At 35.6% G+C, this 17,553-nt stretch overlaps 1 protein-coding gene across 1 annotated transcript in view; it reads right to left on the bottom strand.

The window, feature by feature from the left end:
- Positions 1–15,872, bottom strand: part of gfra3 (GDNF family receptor alpha 3) — a 33,762-nt gene extending 17,890 nt beyond the window's left edge. Inside the window, exons 1-2 of the mRNA XM_051127229.1 lie at positions 15,280–15,872; positions 3,379–3,663 (exon numbers count right to left, since the gene is read on the bottom strand). Coding sequence (XP_050983186.1) covers positions 3,379–3,663; positions 15,280–15,322 — 328 coding nt within the window. The 5' untranslated portion in view covers positions 15,323–15,872. The remainder of the gene's footprint in view (positions 1–3,378; positions 3,664–15,279) is intronic.
- Positions 15,873–17,553: the final 1,681 nt, after the last annotated feature.

Here is a 17,553-nt window from a genome sequence, read left to right as displayed (position 1 = left end):
TTTATTTTTCTTATTTGTTTTAATTTAACTTTTATTTATTCCTTTCGGTCCTTCCTTGCTCTTAAATGGTGTTAAAATTATGTTTAATGGGTCTTTTATCTTTCTCTTTTTATAACAACTACATAAAGCACTTATATGACTTACCACTTTGTATGAAATGTGCTACAGTGTACAATATCAAAATTTTGACTTCGATACGATACCTGACTAAAATATCTCAATACTACTACTGAACCGATACTACGACAAAAGCATAGAGCAACAGAAAAAATGTATCTTTGTTATTAACAATTAGAACATAAATGCCAGTAACAAGCATGTCTAATTAATTTAAATCATGAAACCTACACAAATTAACAGCAGTTTATTAAAGGTTTAACAAAAATGACATTTTAAAGCCCTATGAAATCAGTTTTATTATTTTTTATCAAATTCAGTTCAATTTTCATTGAATTTTGTGAATCTGTTTTCCATTAACTTTCCAGAGTCCATTCATTCATACAAAGACGCTCAGAACGTGCAGGATTCATATTTAAATATCCAAATTCCGTGATATTCCACATTATACAGTAAATTACGTTTTTATGACTGGATCCCTCGATTGCTGTTTTTAAAAGCAGGGTATCGCGATACCTTTTTAGTACCGGTATATCATGCAACACTAATATAAGTGTATAAATAAACTTGCATTGCATCATTTATTTGTTCAGATCTGAATATCACAGAAACCTAGCAAAGCCCTAGAACCACCAAAAACACCTTAGTAACCCCCTAAACACCCTTAAAATGCCTTAGCAGTAGATTAGCAAATACTGTAAACATCTGTCAACAAACACCACTCATATTTTCAAAAAGCCATGTTATAATTACTACAATCTTAGCCTAAGCCCAAAATGCACATTTTATCATCTCACAAGCCTGTTATTTTTATGTCGACATCCCCAGAAGGAGTTTTTTGTCATGTTGTGATATTCTTTTGGGGACGTTTTCTGAATTTTTTTTTTGCGCTATCAAAACCTACGCACACAGACTCTTCAAACAAATGCAAACAGGCAGAATCCCTCCTGTCATCTCGTTCGCACGCCACATTTCAATCTACGGAGGCGCCACATCAAGTGTGCTACAATCACAATTACGTGCCCTGCGTATTCCGCCGCTGACGGTTTTCATTTGCGGCTCGCAGAAGAACACTTGACATTTCCAGTTGACGTGTTTTAAAAGCACTTATTTCTGAGACTGTCGATCAGGCCGGGCCCTTCTGGCCCCTGTGGCCCCTGCGTTGCACTCAGACGCATGACGAGCTCGCTGCTGGAGAAGCCTGGGATTAGTCAGCATTTACAACAGCTCTTGATGAGCCGCTGTGGGAGCCCGTCTTCCTGTTTCATAAGGTTTAATATTAATAAGCCATATTGGGTGGGAATACGAAACTCGGAATCAATTAATTTTGCAGCCACGCTTTGACGATCCCCCGGACGTCATTCACCGGCATCTCCGTAATCTCTTTTGCTCACGAGCAAACACACGAGCGCAAAACTTCTGGAACCAGACACCCTCGACGGTACGTGGCAAATTCCGCTTCCTGCGCGTTCGCGTCCGTCCCGCCGAGCGGAATGAACAGATGAGGGAATGGTGAGATTAATCACGATAGCACTGTCAGTGAGCCAGTCGTTTGTTTAGTGTCTGACTGGGTTTTATGCCTCCTTTCCATTTCATACACATTACTGAGCACTCATTAAATGCTATTACAGCCTAAATCTAAATCCTCTGGTAGCTCACTCAACACTCTCATTAAAGCGTTTTGGCATGTCCTGAAAGAACATAACAAACGGCATCCACTGAGATCTATGAATTCACTCTTTATGACCGGCAGAACAAAGGGAGGCATTTTGAAATTGATTTAACTGAATTCTTTATGCATGACTTTTCTCTGGAGTTACCTACTCCCTCTTTTACTTTCTTATTTGTTTTCTTTAAACCTGCTCCTTTCATCGTGACATTCGCTGGCTTGGGAATTGCTGGACATGAGAAGCTCAGTCAGGGAATATTCTAGAGAGCCTTAAGAAAACATGAAACGTCTATAATATGATATATTAAACTAAATATTCTGTATATGCATATATATTTTTACATAAGTTGGGGTCGGTAAGATTTTTTTGTTATGTTCTTGAAGAAGTCTCTTATGCTCACCAAGCCTGCATTAAATATTATTACAGTTTAAAATTACTTTGTCTTTTAATGTATTTTAAAATGTTAAAATGTAATATATTTCTGTGCTGGTAAATCTGAATGTTCAGCATCATTACTCCAGTCTTCAGTGTCCCATGATCCTTCAGAAATCATTCTAATAGGCTGATTTGCTGCTCAAGAAACGTTTACTATTATCATCAATATTCAAAACAATGCTTAATTTTTTTGTGAAAACTGTCATTTTTATAGGACTCTTCAATGAACAGAAAGTTCATTACAGCATTTATATGAAATACAAATCTTTTGTAACAACGTAATCTTTACTGTTACTTTTGATCAATTTAATGCATACATTCTGAATAAGAGTATTAATTTATTTAAAAAACAACTGTGAGCGTACCTATATATATATATACACATACACACACACACACACAGTATTTAATAATGCACTTTATTTTATAACATTAATAATAGTATTGCACTTTATTTTTTATATAATAAAATGTGATAATACTATTATATTTTAAATAAACAGGGAGTATTAAATAAAAATGCAATTATTTTTTAGTAAACTTAAAAATAAGGTGTTAATATTTACTTCTTTTTTATATGAATTTTCATAATTTTTCAAAATATAAAATCAGCCAGCTTTTATTTTGGAGGGTTGCCAATTGAAGAGCGTCAGTGAGTGAAATGCCACAGTTTGCATTGTCACAGTTTTGCAAAATGGCAGCGGATAGCATAGATTTACGCTTTTAGTTCAATTAGAAATCTTACATAGTATTACAGTTTCTAAAACGGTGATTGTGCATTAAGAGCTGTCAACCATGTCAGTATAAGTGTTCTGAACTTATTTATACAAAATAAAACATATTTTTTATTTTGGTCGCACATGCGCACCACTTATGTGCAGCCCTGGTTATATATAATGTAATTTTTGATTATTTAAATGTATTTTTATAGACCTTTTCACAGTCTTGAAAAACTAAAAGTATTTTTTTTTCTTTTTTATTTATTTTTATTTAACTTTCCACAGACTCCCTAGTACTCACTTTGCATGAAACAATTTCTAAATCAAGCATTATTTTTTAATGAGAAAAAATTAGGATCCAGGTGGTTGGATAATATAATAATATTGTTGACAACAGTCACCGTACAAAAGGAAAAACTCTCTCTTATGCCTCTTACCCTGTGGAAAACGGATGGTCCAGTAAACGCTCAGGCACTGTTGTTCCAAGCGAGACCCTCGCTGACACTTGCATTCTTGCAGGTTCTGATAATCCATGAGGTTGTTCTGGGCGTCGACGCAGGCCTGCCGTCCCTCCATATTGAGAGGTGCCACCGCCTCCTCGTCCACGCAGTACTCCAGGTGCCGGAACTGGCGCTTACACTCCGAGTCCTCAATACATTCTTTTACAGCCTCTATGCAGTCCACAGTCCCGGGGAACACCGGCACCACAGAGGGAACAGCCCCTGGAGGATTGTGAGTAAAGCTAATTTTAAAATCAATAAACAAAGTATTTATTAACAATATGTTTTACCAGTGAGCTAATTGATTTTGCAGACAGCATTTGGCTTCGCAAACAGGCATTTGGACACAGTTGGGTAGGCCCAGATGGAATCACACATTTTTTGGTTTTCTTACATGCTTTTTTCTGCAATTTCTACATGAAATTTCAGTAGAAAATTAGCATTGGAATGCAGTTAAACATCATAAAACGTCTTAAAAACAACTGAGAGCACCTACAACATTACCAAATTAATAGATAATTCCTTTTTAAATTCCCACCCTGGTGAAAAAAACAGCCTATGCTGGTAGGTATGTTTTGATGCTGGGATGCTGGTTTAAGCTGGTCCTTTGCTGGTTTATGCTAGTCCTTGACCAGCAACATGACCAGCATAAACCAGCAAAGGACCAGCATAAACCAGCATCAAAACATACCTACCAGCATATGCTGTTTTTTTCACCAGGGCAATCAGTTCCTGAATTCGAACTGAACTGGAGGAACATTAGCAAACAGGATGCACAGTTGCAATCTGAATTTGTATGCATGGAAGTAGAATTAAAATGAACTAAAATTCAAGGAAGAATGTCATTTTTTAACTAGAAATTGTTTTTGAAAAAAAATAATTCTTGAAGTTTACAGGCCTGATAGATAAATGGAGGGATGGATGGATGGATGGATGGATGGATAACTGACAGATAAATGATAGATAGATAGATAGATATACAGAGGGATGGATGAAAGACAGATGGATGGATGACAGATAGATAGATAGATAGATAGATAGATAGATAGATAGATAGATGGAGATGAGATAGATGGATGAAAGACAGATGGATGGATGACAGATAGATAGATAGATAGATAGATAGATGGATGGATGGATGACGGACAGATGGATGAATGGATGACAGACAGATAGATGAATGGACAGATGGATGGATGAATGGATGATGGACGGACGGATGAATGGATGACAGACGGATGGATGGATGGATGGATGATAGATAGATAGACAGATGGATGGATGACAGACATGGATGGATGATGATGGATAATGGATAGATGGATGGATGACAGACAGATATACAGAGGGATGGATGAAAGATGGATGGATGACAGATAGATAGATAGATAGATAGATAGATAGATAGATAGATAGATAGATAGATAGATAGATAGATAGATAGATGATAGATGGATGGATGGATGGATGAATGGACATGGATGGATGGATGACAGACATGTATGGATGATGATGGATGATGGACGGATGGATGGATGACAGACAGATAGACAGACAGATAGATAGATAGATAGATAGATAGATAGATAGATAGATAGATAGATAGATAGATAGAATTTCAATTTAACTCCCTGTGGGGTGTGGCCAATTCAATTCAAAACTGACTCATAAACTGAATGCAGTCACTACAGTCCAAATTGTTTGATGAATTCAGTCATATTGCCTAAAATATTCAATAAGCCAACAAGAAGTGCAGGGTATATGTAGAACTTCGTGAATGAGTTTTCTGCTCAATTCTGATTCCCTATGGATGTGGTTATGATGACACTTTACAGTTTGTAGAGTTTCGCTATAATACCTCACAGTTACAATATCTGCATTCTAGACGCATAGAAAACATTCTGTCAGTGACCGTGTAAAAACGAAGATCAAAGTCCCTTAACTTGCACTCAAGGGCAGAATTAATAATGTGTAAAATAATTTAAAAGAGACCTCTTCTCTGAAGGGAATTTCTCGGCTCGCTGTTGCGGGAGCACAGATAACTTAAACGAGCAGAAAATCTTCATTCACCAACTTCATACATCAAGAGTTTCAACCCGAGTCCTTGACAACAGACACTTTGTGCTTTGTGTCCGTTCTCGGCCTCAATTCTGACAGACGTCATCAACTCCAGAGACCCTCGCCGTCAGCCGGGTCTCAGGGTGACCTGAGGGGAAACTGTGACAGGGCTGTGTAATTTCATGGCTACGTTTGCTGTTTTTCATTAAGTAGCGACAGAAAAAGCCTTGCACTCCTGTAGAAGCATGAGACATGTGTTTCTCTTTCTTGTATTTCTCCCCCCTGACCCCCATCCCCCTTTGTGTCTGTTTTCCTTCGCAGCGGCAGGGGCTGTAATTGCGCTAGGCCTCATTTTAAAGCGTGTGGTGATTGAGAACCCACGGCTGTGGCCGGCAGACTAAGCGTTGGCCATGGCTTAGGACTCCGCTACTACAAAATGGCACCTCCTTCCACAGCTCACAGAGCGATGATCCATGCGTGAAAGACCATCTACTGCGGCCGCCGAAGTTAAACGGACAAGTAAACACACTTTGATCTCGCGCATATTTGACAAACAGTTCAATATTGAGATGTTATGCGCTAGTTTGAATTTAAAGACAGGTGTTTGGTCTGCCACTGTTTTCATTTTTCTTCTTCAAGGTGAAGTGTGTCGTTGATGCGCCTCTAGTGGCACCAAACGGAATTGCAGAATTTATGTTTGCTTTCAAACAGGTTTTCCATCTGTTAAGAGTCTTTTAACTATTAGTATTTTAACATTTTTATTATCATGAAAATGACTTACAAAATGACATACGAAAAGGAAGACATGATTAAAGCAGTTTTATTTATTTATTTATTTTTTGGTTTGTTTTACTTACAACAGCGTTTTAGTGCCACATTAAAAAAAATCTAAGATTACAAGATTAAGGTCATAATATTTAGAGAAAAAAGTGAAAATTCAGAGAAAAAAAGTCTAAATATTTTATTAATAAATTCAAAATTATGAGAATAAAGTCATAGCAATATGAAAATAAAGTGGAAATTTTGAGAATAGTCAAAATTATGAAAATAAATTCATAGCAATATGACAATAAAGTCTACATTTTGAGAAAAAAGTAAAAATTGCGAAAATAAAGTAGAGAATAAAATTGAAATTAAGAGAATAAACTAAATTTTTTTAGAATAAAGTCATAATTATGAAAATAAAGTTTAAATATTTCGAGAATAAAGTTGAAATCACGAGAATAAAGTTGAAATTATGAGAATGAAGTTGAAATTATGAGAATGAAGTCGGAATATTTTGGAAAAAAAAAGTAAAAATTGCGAGACAAGTTGAAATATTTTGAGAATAAAGTCTAAATGTTTTGAGAATAAAGTTGAAATTACGAGAATAAAGTCAAAATATTTAATGAATAAAGTCAAAATTATGAGAATAAAGTCGTAGCAAAATGAGAATAAAGTAATAATATTTTGGAAAAGTTAAAATTGTGAGAAAAGTTGAAATATTTTGAGAATAAAGTCTAAATGTTTTGAGAATAAAGTCAAAATGATGAAAATAAAGTCGTATCAATATGAGAATAAAGTAATATTTTGGAAAAAAGTCAAAATTGTGAGAAAAGATGAAATATTTTGAGAATAATGTCTAAATGTTTTGAGAATAAAGTCAAAATTATGAAAATAAAGTCGTAGCAATATGAGAATAAAGTAATATTTTGGAAAAAAGTCAAAATTGTGAGAAAAGATGAAATATTTTGAGAATAATGTCTAAATGTTTTGAGAATAAAGTCAAAATGATGAAAATAAAGTCGTATCAATATGAGAATAAAGTCAAAATATTTTATGAATAAAGTCAAAATGATGAAAATAAAGTCGTAATATTTTGAGAAAAAAAGCAAAAATTACAAGAATAAAATCATCACAATATAAGAATAAAGTCAAATATTTTATGAATAAAGTCAAAATTATAAGAATAAAGTTGCAGCAATAGGAGAATAAAGTCGTAATGTTTTGAGAAAAAAGTCAAAATTACGAGAATAAAGTCATAGCAATACAAGATTAAAGCTGAAATATTTTGAAAATAGAGTTGAAATGATAAAAAATAAAGTCTAAATATTTAGAGAATAAAGACGAAATATTTCAACTTTATTCTCGTAATTTTGACTTTTTTCTCAAAATATGACTTGATTTCGTAATCTAACGTGGCACTAAAACGCCGTCATAACTAACAAATGTTAGTTTATTTGTTCATTTTAGATGTATTAATAATTTATTTATTTATTAATATTTGTTTGAAATAATAATACATTTTAAATGATTAAATAATGAATATCTTGAAATAAACATTAACTAAATTTAAAAAAAAAATTTAAAGTCCAGCTAGCAAAATATCTTATTTTCATTTAATTATTTTAGTACTTAATGTACTCATATTCCAAAAACTGAAACAAAAATTGAAAAAACCCTACATAGACATAAAAAAACCCTGATAAAAAATTACAAAAACTTAAAAAAAAATACAAATATATAAAAACATTTTAAAATACAAAAAAAACTATAATATCTCAATTATACTAAAATAACACTGATTAATATTTATTTAGTTATATTTGTGCATAACTTTATTTACTTTTACATCGTTAGAATCACAAATATAAATGTGACTAAAATGACAATAAATTGCAACAATTACTAGGGCTGTTTTAATGTACTAATTAATTATAATTAAAATATTGATTTAAAAAATATTTAAATATAACATTAATCATAATACAGAATTTTTGTGAGTTCGCAGTCAGCACAGCACCAGCTGTTACTACAGATAAACAAAACACAATGAAACAGAACACGTTTCCAAGACATGTTTTAAAAAGCTCATGCCATCAGATGCTAAAAAACAGCGACAGTATATGCAATTAATTTTAAAAATCGATCCAAAATACATCCTGAGTGGAAAGGCCCTTAAGTCTATATCGGACACAATAACAAAGTCGATTGCAAAATGAACTGTTGTCGCCCACTGATAAACTTACATTCAATTATATGGATGTATAACAAAGAATATATTGACTTTCTGCCTATTCAATGCTTTCCTCATCTGCCACAATAACATCTTTAAATGATCTCCATCTGGGGGCTTTTCGGAGCAAATATGTGAGATAATTTTAATTAATTACCCACATTTAATACGCCAATGTATAATTGTAAATTACATTTTATGGATTAACTATTTACAAAAATATCTCTTTCTGTGCCTTTCCTTTTCAGAAAACAGGAAACAATTCAGAGAACGACGTGTGCACAGAGGAGTTGAAAAGTGAGCGATGGAGTGCGAAAGAAACAGAAAGAAAGAAAGTAAACAGAATGACAGACAGCAGACGCCTCACACAATAGGAAACCGTCTCAGTATGGAGGCTGATGGCAATCAAACACATGCTGGCCGGGTATTACGATATGTGTGTGCGCGCGCACTAAAATCACATTTAGCAAGTGACAGTGACACACACACACATACACACACACACACCTTGAGGCTTTAAGTCTCATGCACACTGAGAGAGAACGACAGACGCAGTTTCTGCAGTGAAGCTCAGCTGTACATGGGAGTGAAAGAAATAAAGAGGTGAGTGAAATGGAGAAAGACAGCGCAAGCGCGTACTGTAAATCTAAGTATCCTTGTGTGACCGTATTTATGGCCGGCGACAGCAAACCGGCTCCAGCTGTCGATATTTGCGGGTCTAACGTGATTAACTAATCAATGCGTACAGCGGTCTGAACCTCTGTGGTAAGCCGAGCAGCACTACATCAAGATACATATCAAGAAAACGTCTCTTCTGTCGATCCACGCAAAACTGAAGAATCCATCAGCTAAATTACAGCGTGCTGCATCTCAGGGCCTCAACCGACAATTTAGACAAATTACTCAGCAAAAACGCACACAAACAAACCGTTTAAAACAGTGAATGACTGTTCTTCAGTAAGGATGAAAAATGTCAAGAAACAAAAAAACAAGCCATTAGCACTATATTTAAGTATGCTTCTGTCAGTAAATACGCTGGTATTTGCTTAACAGACTTTCAGTGTGCACTGCTATTTGCTGCATTGAGGGTTTTGTCAAATGTGGGTCAGAGCACCGTATCTATTCACTATTGGTGACACGTCACATCAAAGCATGGCGGCGATATTAAAAGAACCGGGTCGGATGGGCCCGTCTGATTGACAGTGAGGAGAAACGGAAGACAATCCGAAAGCCCCGGGAGGAAGGAGTTCACTGCAGGGACGTGCTGCTGAGACGGCCCTCGTCGCTAAATCACAGCGCTCAGCGCCTTTAATGAAAATTGGCTACAACATCATCATAAAAGCCGTGCGCGAGCGGAGCTCACGCACACACATGCTCGCGAGCGCTCTTTCTGATTCTGTCGCTTGGCTCGAATCTTCCAGTCGAGGCGAGAGAGTCCAACACCATCTGCCGTCACCGTGTTTGCCTTTCCAAATCCTGGTTATCAACAAAACACACACGCGACCCTGAAAAGACCCTCAACGTCCCCTCATATGTGAAGAAAACATGCCCGGAGGGAAGATTACCTTTTTGTTAACTAGTCCTGTGTGGTTTATTGAACCTGTGTTCTTACGATTGCTCTTTGATTTGCTAAAAATGCCCGTGTAATTAGGCTGTCCCTGGGTATGTCCTTGGCTGGGATGCATCTGAGTCCATTATGGCATATTTTTTTCTCTCCATGCAATTAGTATATGCGCTGACACAGCCTGCTTCACCTGTGTGTATTAAAGCATCCCCGAAACATTTCTTAACTTGTGCAGCTCATGCTTTTTGGAAAAAACTCATTTGGGTAAAAGCAAAAATGAGGAAGAAATCATTACACAACAAAAATATGGTCATACTCAGTGTTTTTTGACTTGTCCAAACATCTGAAGATACATTCACTTGAGAAGCAAAATTGCTTAATGTGTTAAAATGATACAAATTAAGTGAGTTCATACTTTAAACAGGAGATAAAATCTGCAAGTGGGGTGAGAAAAATAAACTTAATTCACTGGAAGATATTTGTTCTTGTTTTAACACTTGTGCTTTGCTAAAAAAAACTCATTTGTGACCCTGGACGATAAAACCAGTCTTAAGTAGCATGGGTATGTTTGTAGCAATAGCCAAAAATACATTGTATGGGTCAAAATTATCGATTTTAACCCAAAAATCATTAGGATATTAAGTAAAGATCATGTTCCATGAAGATATTTTGTTAATTTCCTACTGTAAATATCAAAACTTAATTTTTGATTAGTAATATGCATTTCTAAGAACTTCATTTGGACAAATTTAAAGGTGATTTTCTCAATATTTTGATTTTTTGCACCCTCCGATTCTACATTTTTAAACACCTGTTTGTTTATTCAGCTTTCAGATAATGTATAAATCTAAATTTTAAAAAATTTACACTTTAGACTGGTTTTGTGGTCCAGTGTTATATTTGGTGTTTCCAGTAAAATGACCAGCTTTTTAAAAATTGCTTGAAATCCATAATTTTGCTATATGTGACCCTGGACCACAAAACCAGTCACAAGTAGCATGGGTATACTTGTACCAATAACCAACAATACAAAATTATTGATCCAATGGATCAAAATTATACATTTTTCTTTTATGCCAAAAATCATTAGGATATTAAGTAAAGATCATGTTCCATGTAGATACTCTGTAAATGTCCTACCGTAAATATATCAAAACTTAATTTTTGTTTAGTAATATGCATTGCTAAGAACTTCAAAGGCGATTTTCTCAATATTTAGATTTTTTTTTACCCTCAGATTGCAGACATTCAAACAGCTGTTTCTCTGCCAAATATTGTCCTAACAAACCATACATCAATGGAAAGCTTATTTATTCATCTTTCAGATGATGTATAAATCTCACTTTTAAAAAAACTGACCCTTATGACTGGTTTTGTGATCCAGGGTCACATATTATCACCACATCTTAGATTTGATCTTTTCGTCAACTTGTTTTCTTTCAGTTGGTTGTAGGCCTCATTGATATCAAGTTCTCGAGTGAAAAAAGTACTATTTGTGTATAATTTTTTCAGTGTTCACTCAAAAACTGAGGTGCATGAGCTCAGATCAATAAGCCCTATAATCAATTAAAACAAAAAGAATTGCAAAACCTGTGCTAATCGAACGAAAACAAGTTTGGATCCAATATTTGGCAATAATATAGCATACTGAAAAATTTACAAGTAATTTTTTTCGTAGAAACACTCACTTTTTGACTGAGGAACACCACAAGTGTAACAAGGTGGGGGGAAAATCCAATCCCACTTTATATTTTTATTAAGTGGTCTTAATTACTATGTACTTACATCAAAAAATAAATACTTATTGTGTTCATACTGTATTGCAAAACACTTTTGCTGCTATTGAGGTGGGATACGGGTAAGGTTAGAGACAGGTTTGGTGGTATGGATAGATTTAAGTGTGGGTTATTAGTAGGGATGTAACGGTATTATCAATATCGTGGTATCGCGATAGCAAAACTTTATGGCTTAATCCCTTCATCAAGTCTGTTTTCGCTGCATGTTTCAAAGCAAATGCACACTTCGTTTAGGCAATCAGTTCATGATCTGGTGTTCTCCGCGCCTCAGAACGGCTCCGTTCACAGTGAACTCATTTATTTCATGTTCTGTGAGTTTAGCGTGCATTTGGGGATGCAACGGCCACCAGTTATGCTTTATTTTCACAGCAGATGATTACAGCATTTCTCTAGATTTGTAGTGAGACCCGGTTTTGTAAGCCTGTTTTCACTGAAACTGAAGTTGAAACTGGAGTTTTCTGTCAAAATAAAAGCTCTACTGCTGTTTCCGTCAAAATAAAAGCTTAAAAGTGCAGTATGAATTGCTGACAGCTAGTGGTTTAAATGGGTACTGCAGTCCAAATTCAAAATATCTCTTTCAAGTGTAGAAATGAGGAAAGAAGTATTGCAATTTCCCTACTGTAGTGTAAAGCAAAAATAAAATACCTATTAAATATTCATTTTCATTTATTTTGCAGTGCACTTGTTTTTTTCTGTTATTATATTCTAATATGTTTGGCTTCCTAAAACAGCAGTGTGAATGTAATTTAGACTGAGACAGTATATCACGAATAAAAATAGGGTTGAGTCCACTTTAAAGTTCAGGTACAACTTTTTTCTTACTTAAGTGCATGGGTTGGAGCTCTTGATTTTGAACTCAACGTGCATTAGATAGAATAATTTAACTTTAAAATGTAAAAAATGTAATTTTTTCTAAGTCTTCATTTGTCTTTTTTTTTAAATATCGCAATAAATACTGTATTGTGGACTTTATAACGAGATATTATTGTATCGTGAGATTTTGATATTGTTACATACCCAGTTAATAGTAATGTAATAAGTACAATCTAAAAACATGTATGTAGACAATAAGTGCATTGTATCAAATGATCAATTTAAATGTAAGGCCACATATTATAAAGTGGGACCAAAAATTCTAAAAATACTACAAAAATTTTTAATTTTCAAGCTGTTTCACCCTGTGTGAACAAAGTCTGTAAGTTTTAGTCGAATGTGGTAAAATAAAATCATTTCATTTTAATACATTTTTGAGAAAACAATGAGTTTTATTTTGCTTCTCAAGTCAGAGTATCATAATTTGAGAATGTTTAGATATTTCACCGAAAAACAAGCTCATTTTTAGCATCAAATATGCCAAGCATGTTTTTTCCCAGACCTGTCAGCATCTGTCGCTGGCAAGTGAGTTAAATCTGCCCAAGTCCAGAGTTGCGCACGCATACCTTTTCTCAAATACACCTGGGCACACGGCTGGCGTGCGTTCGCACATGCGCACCTGCCCGAAGGCTGTCAATCTTCGACTTGGTATGTTTGTACACATCTTTTCCACCTCAGGTAGCCTCTTAAAAACATATTCAAGCATGCGAATCTTTATGCAAATACTACGTGGAAATGAAATCTTGATAGCCGTCAGGGGGTCCCTCTACGTTTCGTGAGGCTGATATACGACCCGACCCCCGGGGATACACACAGCACGAGCGAGCACATCAAATCTGCAATCATTAACACAGCTAATAAATAAACCTGTCGATCAGCGCGCGCATTACAGCGTGTTCTCGTGGCACCAGGGTGCGACAAACACCACTCATGATGATGAATGCCACTTGGGCTACAAAGACACTTGCAATATTGCACCCTGTCGTCCCAGGTGGGTAAAGAAAGTCAGATCCCTCAAATGTTGGTTGCTGTGCTACGGGAACACCACGGAGCTGCCCTTTACCAGCCTAATCTGTCTCTGTTTATATGTGTGTGTGTTTCTGCCACCACATAATTAGTATAATATTGACTGTGACAGATGTCTCATAACATACTGTTATTTGTTGACGGAATTATATTTTTAGACCTGGCCTGTGCGGATTATCATTCTCAGAAGAGCTCCTGTAATGTCTGAGATATTAAAACTATTATGCTTGTGATTCAAAGGTGTGAAGAAAATAAACACAGAGCTGTAAACTAACCAACAGGCTGACAAACTCATTATTAAAAGTATGTATGAATGGAATATAATTACCTATTGTTCAAAGCATAAGAATGATCTCACACTAAAAGAGGATTTTCCTAAAGGTCATTTTTGTTTTGTACACATCTAACAGTAAGTGATATTAATAGCTAAGCTCTTTTAAGCTCTTTATGTTGGTTTTCCAACATAAAGGCTCCGCTGTTGTTACAATACATGTATAAAGATAATCTGGTGCTATTTGGGATGTTCTTAAGAGTGTACGGCGTTTGTTAAACGTAATAAGCAAGTACACAGATATTTGAGGGAGTGACGGACACATCTGTTCTGCTCAGCGTACAGCACTCTAGAAAATGAAACCCTTTCTATTGTTTCAGCACAAGCACATGGCACAGCGGTCACCCTAAAACACACCTGTGCAATAAGTTTCCATGCAATTGTAATTTAATCACTGCTTTTCTGTCTTTTACAAATGCTCTCCATGCAGTACTATGCACTATACATGACATATGCAATATAATGCATGCATAATGTGTAATACATCCAATACTCATCATGTGTGCAACCAGAATGCTTTATGATATCTATTATGCTTATTTATCTCACTCTATTTGACTGTAATATAAATTATGTATTGTATAAATAATGTTTATAACGTATAACTTTTCTAATCTGTCTATATATATTGTGTCTACACTCTAAACATTGTGTCTGGCTGTTAACGCAACCCAATTTCTCCACACAGGATCAATAAAGTATCTATCTATCTATCTATCTATCTATGTATCTATCTTTTCATCTTGGTTTTGGTCCCTCCTTGGTTTTACTGTAGCAACAGTCCTGTTTAGTTTGCTTTTACCACCAGAACCATTCATAAAAATATCTGTCTGTCTATCTATCTATCTGTCTGCCTGTCTTTTCCCTTAGAAAATGTATATTACCTTGGTTTTACTATAGTAACAGTCCCGTTTAGTTTGCGTTCACCATCAAAGAGCTATTCATAAAAATATCTATCACTTTCCGTTATATTACATATGTAAATATTATTAATCACAATAGTTATACTAGCAAATAGCCTCTGCAGGCAGCTCTACAAAACAGTTACATATAATGCGCGTTGTTCATTAACTTATGTAAATATGCAATGTAAATACTTACGTATTCATGTAAATATACTGCATAAACACTGTCGTTTAAAGTGTGACCCTAATGTGTCAAAATAAGTCACGGAGGCTGTTTCTAAGAGTCTTACCCTTAATGACGAACAGATTTAGAAGTATTCCCAGAAGGATCATGTCGACTGCTGCTGGATGCGCTCGGCTGGACGGTGATGCTGCTGGGGAATCTCGGGGAAGCGCGTCTGGAACCCCCGGATCGGTCCGACTCAGACAGAGCCACTACATCCATACAACAAGACCACCGTCCGATTGATAGAAATCTCCAAAACGAGTCCGAAAATCAATTCCAGCTACAAACTTCGATATCGGAAGCTTTCTAATGCGCAAGAGGTGTCCGAACAGCAGAGCAATGATTTCACGCAACAAACACGGGGGAAATTAACAACTGTCACATGCAGTGGATGTCCCTTATACTCACAACCGGAGTCTTTCTAAAATAATAATCCTCGATTCAAACGCGTACCACCATGATAGAAGCGTAACCAAAGGCGCGCGTCAGATGTGCCAGTGTGCGCATTAGTGCGCATCAGTTTAATATATGTGAGCGCGACCCCAGATGCTTGATTCCTGCTGTCCCACAGCACAGTGTGCTCAATCCAGTCCTCAAACTCAGCGGCGAATTTTACATGCATCTGCCTGCCTGTGATTGGCTCGGGCAGTCTCAAGCGCATCCATGCAAAATCCCTGACCAGCCTTCTGGAGAGCTGGGTCGGCGCTCCTATAGGCTGGAGAAATTCAGCCGGCTCTGCAAGTATCCAAGTTTGCAAGTGATTCTTTCAGCAATAGTGAAATGTCACGGCGATTTAAAAAAAAAAAAAAAAAAAAAAAAGTGAGATAGACAGGTCAGTCAAACGGTGCACTCTAAAAATAAATGTTTCATATAGGTCTATTTTACGATCCAACTACTAGTTGTTAAATGGTTCATCAAGGAACAAAGAACTATTTTTATGCTTTTTTTGTTCTACTGGGGTGGGGAACTTTATTTAAGACGAATAGTGTCCACACCGACGGACGATATCATTCTGTTATAAACGCGCAGCGCCGTTTAGAAGCAGGGTGGATTCTGACTGGCTATTAATGTTTTATCGTTTATCTGCTGGGAAAAAAAAAATCGTTCTAAAAGTGATTCGAGACAACACCTTATTTTATAAGAGTGGGCGTGGCCATTTGTACATTTTATGGGTCTCATCAGCGTCCAGCTATTTTTAGCTGTACAAAACTGCTTGATATTGCAGATTGGTACACTGTAAAAAATAAACACAATTTGTTGAGTCAGCTTAAAATAATTTGTTACCCTGCTGCCTTAAAATTTTAAGTTCAGTCAACTAAAATAAGTTTAGTCAACTTGAAATGTTAAGTTGTACTAAGTTTGACCCTGTTTGTGTTTGCTAAACTTAAAAGATGGGTAATTAACCCAGCTGCCTTCAAATTTTAAGTTGATTCAACTCAAATATCTAAGTTGTCACTTAGTATAATTTAACATTTCAAGTTGAATAAACTTTTTTTGAGTTGACTGAACTTAAAATTTTAAGACAGGCAGGTTACAAATTATTTTAAGTTGACTGAACAAATTACCATATTGTTTAAATGCATTGTCTTAATTATGAACACACTGGTTTGTAGTGTAGTGTTACAGTTGTTATTCTTCTCGTTATTTCCCTATAGCGGCAAATGGACCAGAAATTTCTTCCATAGGCTTACTTCCGTGTTGAAAAAAAAGGTGGGTATATGTGACCCTGGACCACAAAACCGGTCATAAGGGTCATTTTTTTCAAATTGAGGCTTATTCATCAACTGAATATATAAATTACGGCCCGTTTGAGTGTCTCCCTCACAGATATAGAACGACTTTATGTCTCTGTGTTACGAAAATACACACACAAATATAAAGCCGTGCTCATTAAGCAGTTTTAGCACTCTTGCTTTGGTTCATGTAATTAATTCATGTTATTAATTGCTAAAATGACTAAGCCTACTCACATAATTTGTCAGCAGGAAGCATTCAGCAATGTTTGAAGCAGTTTACATGTTTAATACAAGTATACAAGTTTTTGTTAGTTTGTATCTTTTGCACACACACTGGCTTTATAGACTTCTTTGATTGACAGTAAATTATAGGCCTGCAAATAGCTAAAATAGCATGACATGAACTGTGTAACAAATAAACAGTTGGCGAGAAATAGAGAACAAAGTTCAAAGTTTTGTTTGTCATGTGTGAGTTATTGTATGAAAACAATTGATCATTGTTTTATGGTCCACGGTCACACATTCATCGTTATCGTTATGGCGCAGACTCTGACATTCCTTTAACAATTTATAAACTAGATATTTTTCATTATTGTTATGGT

The sequence above is a fragment of the Labeo rohita genome, chromosome 14 (genome assembly GCF_022985175.1).
Source record: "Labeo rohita strain BAU-BD-2019 chromosome 14, IGBB_LRoh.1.0, whole genome shotgun sequence".
Taxonomy (NCBI): domain Eukaryota; kingdom Metazoa; phylum Chordata; class Actinopteri; order Cypriniformes; family Cyprinidae; genus Labeo; species Labeo rohita.
Note: the sequence above shows the minus strand (reverse complement) of the source record. Positions and strands in the feature narration are given on the sequence as shown.